This window comes from Solea senegalensis, linkage group LG17 (assembly GCF_019176455.1).
Source record: "Solea senegalensis isolate Sse05_10M linkage group LG17, IFAPA_SoseM_1, whole genome shotgun sequence".
Lineage (NCBI taxonomy): Eukaryota > Metazoa > Chordata > Actinopteri > Pleuronectiformes > Soleidae > Solea > Solea senegalensis.
Window position 1 is genome coordinate 17154440 of NC_058037.1, and position 13644 is coordinate 17168083.

The following is a 13644-nucleotide window of genomic DNA, read 5'->3' on the forward strand; positions in this document are numbered from 1 at the left end:
CACTGTGGCCGCAACGTGCGGGGAATTTACTCTGAAGTGGAAAAAAATTGTGCCAGAAATGACCACAAAACTCAAAATGGCTGACATCCTGTCAAGGGGTGAACACTGGACGCCGGCCACCACAGCTGTGCTCTGCCGCTAACTCGGGAGACTGGACGGATGAGGAAGACATAATAATTTTCTCCTTGTCTGCCTTTAATGTGGGTTGCCATGGCGTTGCCGTAGCAGGGATTTTCATCTGGGATATAAAAATGGCCAAAAATGGACCACAAATTAAAAGTGGCTGACTTCCCGTCGAGGGTGCATGCTGGGAGGTGGCCAATGCTGCTCTGCACTGCCGCTAACTCAGGAAACTGGACAGATCAGGAGGACATTTACTCCTCATCTATTTTCAAACTGGGTTGCCATGATGTTATAATGGTAGGGCAATTTCATCTGAGGAGTAAAATTGCAGAGAATGAACACAAAATGTAAAATGGGCAACTTCCTGTTGGCTTCAGAAAATCGCTCCAAATGGCTTTTGAATTATTCTGTTCTTGTATTGACCATATACTTGTGTCCTATCAACTTCGTCTAAAGGCCCTGGTCTACTCGCGTGTCAAGGTCCTGTAGTATCTCACTTCACCATCGGGTGGCGGTATAAGTCTGGATGCAGGGAATAGGACGCATTCCTACCAAAGAAGAAGAGTACAATGCTAAAGCAGCCTCTGACACGTCTGGTCCACAGATGAAAGGCCCTTCGGGCAGGAAGGTCAGGGTGTACACTAGGGCCTTAAGACTTACAGATTCCAGGGGCTGACATTCGATTGAGCTGTTGAGACTTTCAGTGACACAATATGTCGTGTTTCCATCATGGTACAGTTCGGTTTGATACAGTATGTTACATTTTAGAACGGTAAAGTCCTGGGTCAGGCTTGAGCTTCGATTGAAAACAATACATTTACTTGTTAGTCGAGGTGTGCTGACAGACCATACCGCACTATTTTATTCTGGTTCCCCAAGGGAAGAGTACCAAAACTGGAACAGTTGGAGTTGCAGTTACTTTCGTACTATTCCCAAAAAATTACGTACCAAACCGTTTCACTTCGTAGAAACATGGCTACAAATCCAATACAAAAATACCCGCCCAGAAAACGCAGCATGGACTGGGTTCTGAATTGAAGGTGGCTAAGGCTGCTGTGTGTAAATGCTAATTGAGAAAACTGGATGAAGGGGGAAGACCATAGTCATGATTACTGTGGCTACAGTGGTAGGGAACTTTATCGTAAAATTGCCAAAAAATGACCATATAATTCAAAATGGCCAACTGTATTTGGTATGTCTAGGACTAACACCCGCTTTGTGGCGGGAGTTCATGCTCTACACGAGACAGGAATTTGGACGGACAAGGGTTGCCATGGCTACTGTGGTAGGGAATTTAAATGGATGACTTAGACTTGGGTTCCAAGAAACATTTTTGCTCGTACTGACATATGCCTCCAAATTTTGGTACCTCAATGATTCCAGAGGCTGAATTTTGGGGGCACTGTTGAATCATTTCGTGAGGCCCATGTTCTTGTTGCCCATAAATTTTTTATGCTTGATCAAGCCCCAGTAAAGTAATAATCTTCTTTCAACCCAGCAGATCATCTGCCTCCATCCTCTCCCTTGTGTCCTCTTGTGTTACACCAATTATCCTCACGTCCTCCTTCCCAACATCCGTGAACCTTCACTTCCTCTGGCCCTCCATCGTTAACATACTTTGTCCAATATAAACCGTCCAACCTGAGCCAACCCTTGAATATGCTCATTTCTAATCCTGTCCATCCAGGCCCAACTAAAACCTCAGCATATTCAGCTCTGCCACCTGTCTTTCAGACAGTGTCACTATCTCCAAGCCGTAAATCATTAAATAATAATCCAAGTCATAACAATGGGGCCTTTCCAGTACTCCGGCCCTAAGAATGATAAAAAAAATGGACAGAATGAGAAAGTCCCTCACAATTACCAGCAATTGGCTCCTACTAATGACTTTCCCTTTTCATCATCTTCTCCCCATGTGCTCATATCAGCCACATAACTCACCAGAACTAATATCCATGACGATTCAGAGAGAAGGTGAGGAGTATTTCTGGGCCCCTTGACTTCCAATTATAAGCCTGTTTGGTCATGGATATTTGAGAAGACGGGAGCAGACAGAGAGAAAGAAAGAGAAAGGGAAGGGAGGGAGGGAGGGAGCGATTTGAATATTTGGATATTCGGCAAGTTCTCCTCTGTCTCCATGATCGCTCCCTGCCAATCAATTTCCCATTCCATAACCTTGGAAACGGTTTTGGGTCACAGCAAATCAATGGGCGCTCTCTCTCACGAGAAACTGAATAATTATCCAAACTCAATGAATCAGAGAGATTGAGGTTGGGTATGATTTATTCATGCGTTTGTTATTTTATTGAGGCCGCACGGCATAATAGAGCTGTAACGAATGAGATGAATGCTGACGGCTTAAAATAAATAAAGAGAGTGAGTGAGAGATGAAAGGAGGGGGGAGGCCGCCTGTCAGGACTGATTGACTCCAGTGGACTGATGGGAATGGATGGATGTTCTGTTTTCTGTCTCTTGCCGTACAACAGACACACACAGGACGGACTGGCCGTGAGTCACTGCAGGACGCTCAACTACTGCATCTGTTCTTCTTTGGTGCTTGTATAAGAATATCAGCGGGGAACCTGACAAGTAAAAAAACAAAAAAAACAATCGGGAACCCTGTGCCAAGAATATCTAATTTTATCGCAGGCTTAGTCTGAAGTGCTAATACACAAGTGCCACGACTACCTTCACCGGCCACTTTATTAGGTACACCTGTTCTGTTTAATGCAAATATCGAATCAGCCAATCACAAGGCAGAAACTCACCTTTGTCATGTGGAAATTGAACCCGCTGAAGTTCAAACTGAGCATCAGAATTGGGGGGAAAAAGGTGATTGAAAAGACTTTGAATGATTCACAATTGACCCAATAACCAGTGTATGCAGATGACTATCTCTTATCACACACAGAAGTCTGGTTAGGTTTGGTCCAGACAAATATTTGGTGTTGCTTTCATTTACATCAGCTGGGATTTTCTCTTTTCGTCAAATATGTTTTGACTGTTATTTATGCTGCAGATTGTTTGTAATATGTAGTAACCACGGTAACAGCTGCATGTTCCAAGTTCCCAAAATGTTTAAATGGTGAACCCACTTTTTAAGATGACAATGTTCTCAATAAAAGTCTTGTTTTGTCCACAAACCCAAATGATTCAGTTGTAATGATTTCTTTGTTATATGGAGCAAATAAAGTAGAAAATATTTTACCGAGTAATCAAAATACACAATTCATTTCGTAATCGATTAATAATCAATTCATTGAGTAATTGTTTCAGCCCTTATTTGTGGATACTCTCAAAATAGCTATTTCCCCTAAATATGTTTGTAAATGAAAAACAACTTCATATTCTGCATGTTATTTGAAACATATACATTTTAGCTGAAACGCTGGAAACATTTTTCAAAAAAGAATCCGCCATGAGTCTACTTTGGGTAGATTAGATCAATGAGCGCCACCTGTTGCTAGATTGAGCAGATTGCCTTGTAACCTGATCAATCCCAGGGTTCTCCATGCAGTCTGCGTGCCCTAATGTGTCCTTTGGCAAGACACTTAACCTCAAATGGCTCCTGCGTGGTGGCGTGTGAACGGGTGTAAATGAAAAGAAGTGCTGCACACACATTCGAGACAATAGTAAATTGCAAAATCATGGCGTAAAAGATCTAAAGAGACTATCTACCGTTTATGTTTCCATGCGCAGCACGTGTGCCGTTTCCTGAGTCTCAACAAACCTGTAAATGCATAAAAATATGATAATAAATCAATAAAATATACGAGCACAGTGAGCGTTTGACTTCTTACACTCAGCGGTGCAGTTGGTTTTTAAATGACTTGAAATTAATTGCTCCGTAACTCACTTTAGCCCAGAAGTGAAGCCAAACTAACCATTGCTTAGACGTCTTCATGGGTCCCCGAGGACTTTTACCACTCTACGTCACTTTAAAAGCCTTCTGTCCGTTTTTTTTTTAACGCTCCCCGTCTCTCTGTGCTGGATTTATTCCTTCTGTGTTTCTTTGCGCTTCCACTGACATCAACAGTGAACATGGACCCATGGTCACTGTCCACTAAGAACAAACGGAGGAGAAGTAAAGTGGTTATAGTTTTCCTCCTGAGGGAAACCATGGATGATCACATTCAATGACTAACACTGACCTGTATTGATCACAGTGGAGACAAGATGCTTTAATATGCTCTTACAATTTAAAAGATTTAAAAAACACTTATAAGATATTAGTATAGTGAAGTAATGGTGAATTATGGCAAGTTTTAAGTATTTGCTAAATACCAATTTATTTGGTTTGGCTTTTAATACCAGTTGAGTTTGTCTTTTATTTATTTATTCTTATTTTGTATTTCCATTTTGAATGTTTTTTTCCCCTTTCAGTTTATTCTATTATGTGCTGTTTTGATTGCTGTAATTTTTTTTCTTGTAGTATTGTAGCTTCCTTTAACTTCATGCAGGCTTACTTTGGGGCACTTTGTTTTTTAATGTGTTAGGTTTCAATGGCATCTTCTGGTTTGCAGTTTAACAGTTTACTGAATGGGATTGTTCTGAGGGCTTAGAACAATGTCTGTGTTGTAAATGATGTTCATACAAGAGGACAAATGATGTGTCTGACAGCTGGTATAGAATGCAATCCAATTGACAATAGGCTCAGTCACTTCCTGGTTTGCAATACAATAATCCAGCCCGTAATCTGTCGGCCAACGATGCAGAGATCGTGAGTGTTTAGTGAATAATTATAGAAACTAGCGGAGGCTGTACATGCCATGTTGAATCCCCTATTTGGTCTTCTGTCCTTTTCTTGGTATACAAGCTCTAGTGGGGAATCAATTTCATGACTGATGTGGGTCCACCTCCTACGCTAGCTGGCGTTATGCCCCCTTTCAGCTTGTTAGCATCAGGCCGTTACGAGTCTTTCTATCATCCATAGAACTTTAACATATTCAATTCTTTAAACTGCAACAGCATAGAAGCATCTCTGTCTTCTGTTATTTCTGAGTTCTGGGTTTGCAAACTAAAACAATAAATAAATCAGAATTTGCGCTAACCGTCACTGAACCACCGCACTACCCAGACAAAGACTTCTTTAGATGCCAATTACCTCCGTCCCAAAAGAGACGATGTGACCATAAGACATTTTGTGTTTGTGTTATTATCTGAAAGGTCAACGCCGTCAGACGGACAGTGAAGTAGTGCTTAGAGTAAATGAAGCAAGGGCCTGATACTTTAGAGAGCTAAAGAGCTAATAATACAGAAAAATACCAGATTCATCACACTTAACACACACACACACCATAATAATGCATCATCACAGCAAAGGGTGCTTTCCTCAAAGGAAACTGGAATGAAAGCCATTGGAGCTCACACTAAATCATCTGTTAGTTCTGGTAGAGTTAGAGCCAGATTTTAGGGGGGGGGACAAAAAATAAAAGTGTATTGGGAGAAAAAAATCCTTTCATATTTGATTGAAAGATGGTCAGCATTGCTCTCGCACTGTGACAACTCTGAACACTGTCACTTCATTTTGACATGTCACTCTTAGAACTCCAAAAAAATAATAAAACGTGTACGTGCCGACGCACAAATACTGTTTACACACATTCACGCTCTGAACTCTCGCTGGTTCCAAGCCTTTTCTCTCATCTCAGCTGAATATTTAATCACTTGGCTCGGTCTATCGTCTGTTTTTGTCCACAGTATATTGATCTAATTAACTCAAGATAAACATGAAATGAAAACGAAACACTTCTTACAATTCTGTATGCAACACGATGCAATCTGATGATAAATATTTGAATTTATGTACATTTTCGTTTGAAAAGAAAAAAGCTTCAAAGAAAAGGCATTATTTGTATTCAGACAGATGTTTTTAAAGGTTGCATAATGTAGGAGTGAGATTTCCATGTCTCCTTTGATAATAGTGCATGTCTGGATGCAAAGTGCCACATGTATACTAGTTTTACAGAGAATATAAACACTTTAAAAGAATGCAAAATGCATTAGTCCCCTTTTCCAGGAACTACGGCTTGAATGGAGGCGCCAGGACTTCTCTAATTTTGCCACAAATCAATCTCCATTAAGCAGCCCCCGGTGACTCACTCTTAGGAGTCTGCGAGCTTGTTAGCTCAGACGCTTTTTTCCCTTTTTATAGCAACTCCATTAAATGGCATGATGAACAATACGGGAGAACAAAAATGCCTGTGGGAGAGATGCAACAACCCACAACAGAGAAAACAGACAGATTGTCTACTGTTAGCCCGCGGTGTTAGCAGTTAGCTTCATGAACTGGCCCTCTGAGTGGGCTCTGGGCCTTTCCTCTGATTGGCTAATCGGCCTGATGTCCAAAGAACTACAACAAGAAGGAAAATACAATTTGAAAGGTCATAGGCTGACCGTGATGCAAATGCGGTGTATTTTTCAACGTCGTCTCCCCTGTGGTCTCCACACTTCTTCCATTGGTGTTGCAGCACTTGGATACCCTTGGTATAGAAGCTCCTAATCTAGTCAAAAAGTTCTCAGCAGCAGATATGTCCCCTTTGTGGACTGTCTTGTTTGTCTCTGGCTTGTAGTGGTTGACACAACACTCATCCTGGGTTAGAAAACGTTCCACACAATGTGCCTAAAATATCTCCTGCGACGTGACCAGCATGGTGTCGAAAAGTTGTGTGGAAACCTTCAACACGGCAAGTTCCTTGTGCAGAATGTCCTCTAGTCTTTCACGATAAATGTTTACAGCGTTGTCTATCTGATGAAGAGTCAAACGACGGTCATCCATCACCATGTGGTGAACACCATCAGTGTTTTCTTGGGTGGCACCTGTGGCAAGACGTCAAGACCTTGGGTCATCTTTGGGACTCTCGCTACCCCTCTTGAATTCACCTTCCCACTATTCCACAGTTGAAAAAGCTGGAGCAACCATGGAATGACATGACATGGTACCAAATTTTCTCCATGTTCACGAAATGTCCCTCGTGCTAATATTCAAGCTACAAAATGTGGGCTTATTTGGAAGGCAACCATGCAGTTGGGTTAGGGATAGTTTCAGCCCACCCTTGTATATTATGGTGGTTTTTGGTGTTGTTACAATAATGGATAACAAAACTTTAAACCCATGTTTGTTCATCAAGACATGAAGTGATTTTTTCTCCTGTGTAATTAGATAATAATAAAGAAAGAAGGTTGAAATGCAACCATTACATCCACTATTTTACTAAATATTAAATGTATTTTCCTTGTTGGAGCATTATATGGTATTTCAATTTCCTCCTTATTGTGCATTTTTATGGATCTTATGGTTTTTTTGGCCCAATGCAGTTGAACCACAGGCAGTTGTATTGGACACTACCTTAAATTAATGGCACAGACAATCAGACACCAGAAAAACTACAACCCAAAAACTGTAGAAAGGAAAATAAGAAAGGAAGGAAAAACGGACACCTGCCCTTTTCGTCTTATTACATTATTTTATTTTTTTCCATTTGTTTCATACAGACAGGAACCTGTGCTAAAAATCTACAATAGTGTACACACGGCGAATCGCCATTGTCTGTGGGTGTTTTTGGGGAAGCAGCTGTTTGTGCAGCCCTATCCAGCAGTTATTTGTCTCCTTTTTTTCCTTCCCATACTGTATAGGTATCTGTTCTGGACATCAAAGTGACTTTGGATTTCATAAATAAAACCTATAACTTATCAATCTCTTGAACCCTTTTTTAACTCTATATTATGATACGGCCGATCGGTCCGATAGCCACAATAGACATATCTTTATCTGAAAATAAAAAAATAAATAAAAGACGTTACTTTTTTTTCAGGTCCGTTTTCAAACCATGCAACACATTATCGTACGTCTGCGGTCGCGACGGCCTCCAAAGTGTCCAGGCCTTCGTTTGCATGTGCGTCCATGCATTCACATGAACTCAACCGCACCGACGCAATCGAGTTGTCTTTTTGTGCAGTTAACTGCATTATTAGTATTTTCCTGTCCACGTGAATGAGTTTTTCCCTCACAAGGTTCAAAATGAGAACTCTCTGTGTGTTAGTTTTGCCTCCCTGTGTGCGTTCACAGCCTCTCGATGTCTCTGTATTTCTTCCTCAGGATGGAAACCTGGTCCCTGAACAGCACAGGGTCCAGCCTCATCTGCGAGTGCACCAGGGGCATGAAGCCCAGCCAGTGGCTGAAGGCGTTCATGCAGGTCTGACGCTGGGCGAAGTGGTCCGGGTCGGCCCAGCGAGACGCCTTGGAGCCCTTTCGTTTCACAGAGAGAGAGAGAGAGAGAGAGAGAGAGAGATGGAAAAGACAGAGACACACAGAGAAGGAGGGGAAAGAAGTGAGGAAATAGTCAACACAGCTCTGCAGCAGGTGATAATGTAACACCACAAGGATGGTGACAGCAATCCTGACTGTGTAATGTTGTGGAAGAGAAAAAACTGACAACAAAGATGAATGTGAAACAGCTTGTGACGAGTTAACCTCTCCTCTACACTACTTCCTCTCATTTTTATAAAAATTTGGTAAATGTCTTGATGACCCACTCATGTTTCAATCACACATCTCTCAGACTTATTCACGTGCTGTAGCCACAACTTGCAACTCGCAACCTTTCAGCTGAAAGTCGACACTCTCTACCGCTGAGCCACCGTCCAATGATCTTAGGTTTTGCCTGTTGAACTGAAAAACTCTTTTTCTTCAGTAACAGATGCTGGGTTGACGTGACCTGGGTCGAGTACTGAGTGCATGTGGTTTCCATCAACAACGGGGGGAAAAAAACAGGGAGAAAACCAAATTAGGGAAGAAGCTACTCTCTAATTGTAACTACCCTCCATCGCTCTATAACCTGCATGTCCTCAATAAAACCTTTTCTAATTATTTAACCAGAGGAGTCATGAGGCTTCATCCTCCATTATATAAAACATCTCAAAGTCAGTATTCTATCGTTAAAATCTTGCATTTATAAGATTCTTTGGTGTCATTTTCTGTGTATAAGAGGACACCAAGTGTCAAAAAATTTTTCTACTGTGCATTATAATTTTTTATATGTTTTCCTCAATGTCTAAGTGTGATCTTTGAGTGTCTATATAGTACATGGTACATTTTCCTGACTGTGTGGTTTTCATTTAGTCCCCCACAGGGTTCTAGCGCACTCTCCCGCATGCTTGTTTTCTTGTTTCTTTTTTGTGTGTGAATTAAAAGGGAATTGGGCTTTTAACTAGAGGGATGTTGGTTCAAATCTCTGCCAGGTCAAGCGTTGGGGTACCCAAGAACATGGTAGCCTAATTCTATTGCTCTGGTATACTGGTATACCCATTGTGCAATGCCAGATTTTGGAGCCACGCGCAAGAGCTTGTTGGGTGCGCATGGACAGCGAATGCGCGGACTGAATTTCCACCTACACCAATAGGTGGAGTAAAAGCCCGACAACAGAAGAAGTAGTCGCCGAGGACAGTCATCCGAGCCTCGACCTGGCGACCCATGAACCGGCTGACGCCCCTTTCAGCCATGAACCGCTCGAAACGGACGTGTCTTAGTGAGCTGTAGCGTCATTCTCTTCTTCTTCTTTGGTAGGACTGCATCCTATTCCCAGTGTTCAGACTTGTACCGTCACCCAATGGTGAAGTGGGTTAGATTTGGCTTATTCTAATTTCCAAGTGAAATTGAATGTCTACATGAAACAAATAATTATATTGCATTGATTTGATTGATTTCCTTGTGTGTGTCTGAGCCCATGCATCTAAATCTGTACAAAACTGTTCTTGAAGGGAACCCAAAAAACAACAACTATTTTGAGTAAAACCCCACTTTAAGACTTAGACACACTGACATATTGGCTACGACACAATCAGACACTGACAAGACGGGGGATTTTTTTCCCCCCCGCATCCCAGATGGTGAAGCAAAGGTGTCCCTTCCAATGTCATTTGAATGAACCTCGCCGGGAAAGCTCCTCCTTATCGCGGACAGCTTGTCAGGACACAGACAGGAAGGCGTTGCTCGTCGCAAAACATATTTGTCACTATTTGTTTTCTCCCCGGAGAATCCAGGTTCATCACAGTGACAGAGCCGCTCGACCTGACCAGCTGGATCACGCTGCGGGAATCCTCCTGAGTAGCTGCTGACACTCCGGCAAACAACGGGAAGTCACAGACAGCACAGGTAGGAAATATTAAAGGGGGGGGAGGCGAGTATCACATATTGTTAGAAAGTACAGCTTGCCTGTCGTCCCTGTTTGCCTCTAACAAGCAGGTTTCTCAGTCCATCAGTCAGTGAGTTGGTCCAAATAAACTCACTCTGCGCAGCCGGAGAGGACATTACAGCAAAAATAGGCTGCGACTGACGACAGGCTGCACCACACTCCCTTTTTTTAGAAACAGGAAAATAGAATAGTCCTTGGTGAGATGTTTACAACCAACAACTGCTTTGTTGCACTGACATTTACCTTCAGGTTCTCCAGAGTAAGTCATTTTTTTTTTAATTCAAACCCAACCTACTACTGCTACTAAATAAAGGGCTTCACAACAGCGGGGGATCATCTGCATCTTTATAAGCCTGTTCCTTTGTCTGAAGAGGTGTGATGAGATTCAGTGCCAGAAGCGAGAGGAAACACACTCTGTTAATACTCTTCCAGCATGATGTGCTTGTGTGTGGTTCCCTCTCAACAGTTGAAGGAACTGAAGCTTCTTAAAAAAGCCACGGGGGAAACTGTCTCCTGCTGATCTGTGTCCACACCTGGTTACCCGATGATGATGGACGACAACAGGTGGGGAAAGAGATGAGGACTGGGCTCTGGGGCTGCTGCTGCTGCTGCTGGGAGATGAATTGGGAAAAAGGGGGCGGATACGAGGGCAAGGTGGGAGGGTAGAGACCCCTTTGTTAAAGTGTGGCAGGGCAGTTTCTCAGAGGAAGAAGAAGATTCATCCTCTGAGCTGCAGGAGGGTGGCGAGGGTTGTTGTAGAGGTCAGGTGGGGAAACAACACTACCAAAAAAATAATAAACCAACGAATCAAATTAAACCAAATTAGGGCAGCATTTGCTCTACAGTGTTTTTATCAGCTTCCATCATTGTCAGTGCAGCCTCTAGTGGCTGGAGATTATCTAGAAAAGTGGTCATAGATTATAACATAACTGCACAGTCATAAAGCACCAGTGAAGATTCTTCTGTCAGGAACAGCAGGTACATTTAATTAAAAATAAATGCTCTTAGTTACATTAGAAAAGTAATAACAAGTGTAAACTTGCAGCAGTGGCGAGTGAAGGTGTTTTACTTTATCTCTAGAAAATAAATTGTATCACAAGCCCGCGCTTGGTCTCAGAATTGTTACAGCTCCGGTCACGACTTCTGTTACTTCATCAAAACTTTACTTCCCCCGGTCAAAGTTTCCCTCAAGATGTCAACTTCCATCACCTCCTGTGTTAAATGTCTCCTATCTGCCGTAGCTGGAGGCCAAGTAACAAATCAGGGGTGAGAGTGAGGGAGCAAGAAAAATAGAGACACAAAAGAAAGAAGGAAGGAGGGAAGGTATACGTGTAAATCTCAGTTTGCCATGCTGCCTTCACAATTAAGACATTAATCACTGAGTCCATACTGCCGAGTCATCGTACTGCCTGTGGTCAGGCTATCAATCAGAGCCTGACATAAGGCAGGCCACAGGAAGTATATATACACACACACACACACACACACACAGAGTGGGATCTCCCACAGAGAAGGTCAGAACTGTATATAGCCTAAAGCGCCTCTTCTCCTTTATCCAACGCGAGAAAATGTGAAGCGCTTTTTATCGTCTTTTCCTTTTATAAGGAAATGACTCTTTATTCTCTAAGATATACGGCCTCAGCTCTTCACAGCCGCTTTAAAGTGAAGCAAAAATGAATTGATATTTCCATAGTTCACTTAAAAAAGGGAAATGGAGGGCACATAAACACACAGAGGGATATCGGATGTCTTAAATGAAATCTGTGTTGCAACACGATGGACGCAGTCAACATGTCTTAAGTGCAAACCAACAGACCAACCAACATTTTAAATCTGAAGCCCCTAAAATGGAAAAAGTTCTGAAACCTTTGGCTTTTCCTTTTCTCTGCTCCCAGCTAAAGAATATGCTGCAAGCCTCATCCTGAGGACCCACTGACCTGCATGTTTTAGAAGTTTTCCCTGCTCCAGCACACCTGATTCAAATAGTCAGCTCATCAACAGGCTCTGCAAAAGCCTGGTAAAGACCCAGGTGTCTTGCAGCAGGGAAACTTCTCAAAAGAAGGTTGGAGAAAATACTGCTTTAATGAACAGTTTCATCTCAGTTTCCTTTTAGATGTATCACACATTTGAATAGAATTTTACCAACAAAAAAAAAAGAGTACATAAAAGCTTTTAATTTGACAAGCTTAGACTTCACCGACCTGGGTCATCATGGTCTCCTTGTACTGCTTCTTCTGCGTGACTTTGATCGGCGGCTGCTTGGTAATGGCCGACACCAGGAAGTTCATGAGGATGTCCTCGCAGTTGGCCATGCGGTCCACCATGGTCAGCAGGCTGGTCGGGATGTGATGCGTGAACAGGTAGTGGTAGTACCTGACAGAGTCGTACAAAGTCACGTTATTTACAAGACAGATTTTCTGTGTAGTCTCAGCAACATGGGACCACAAGATTATGGTGCATTCCGGTTGTCGTCGGAAGTCTTTTTTTCTGATTAAGAAAGCTCACATACCATATCACACTGACACTCATGTCAATGAGCAAAACGTTGTTAATTGCACTTCTGTCTTATTTTTTCCATATTTAATCAGTTGTACACACAGAACTGTTCAATCTTTATGTTGCTATACTGTTTGTTTGTAGTATATACTTGGCACACGGTCTTCTTGGAGGTTCCCAGTTCCCAGAACCTAGTTCTGACTTCATATGGAAAATGGCACGTACCATTACCGACTTCTTAGGACTCTGTATTGACTTCCATTCATTTGGACAGCCTAAATAAAGCCTTATCCCGAACCTTAACTATAACTAGTTAGTGCCTAACCTGAGCCTGAGCCTGAGCCTTAACCTTACCCTTACCCTTAACACTAAACTTAACCAGTTCCTCAGAGATTCTGCCTCATTAGGGCCAGGTTCTGGTTCCAACAAGTACAGTATTTATGGCAGAGAAGGTCCTAAAGAGGTAATGAATACAAATTCATAGACATGAACACACACACACACACACTGCTTTGGCATTTGAGTGTCTCACAAAAGGCCCAACGTGCTGCACAGAGCGTCCAGACAATGGAACAAAGACCAAGCTGTTTATCTGCGTGACAAGACGCTTCGAACCTCTTCAGAGCGCAACACATTCTTCTGTGCCGTTCGGCTTTTTTCCTTTCAGCCCTCGGCTTTGTGTGTTTAACAATCATTTCATGACATAACAGAGAAGTGGAGAATGATCACATCTCATTTCCTGTTCAAGTACCTCAGTAAAAAAATAAAGTGCGACTGGTGAGACATGACTTTTAATGAGGTTTGTATCATGTGGAGAAGTATTTCCTGAGAC

General features: G+C 42.3%; 1 protein-coding gene across 1 annotated transcript in view; it reads right to left on the reverse strand.

Moving 5' to 3' along the window:
- Nucleotides 1-7579: 7579 nt before the first annotated feature.
- LOC122784515 (heat shock 70 kDa protein 4-like) overlaps nucleotides 7580-13644 on the reverse strand; it is a 29779-nt gene continuing 23714 nt past the window's right edge. The window contains exons 13-14 of the mRNA XM_044049817.1: nucleotides 12518-12689; nucleotides 7580-8371 (exon numbers count right to left, since the gene is read on the reverse strand). Coding sequence (XP_043905752.1) covers nucleotides 8186-8371; nucleotides 12518-12689 — 358 coding nt within the window. The 3' untranslated portion in view covers nucleotides 7580-8185. The remainder of the gene's footprint in view (nucleotides 8372-12517; nucleotides 12690-13644) is intronic.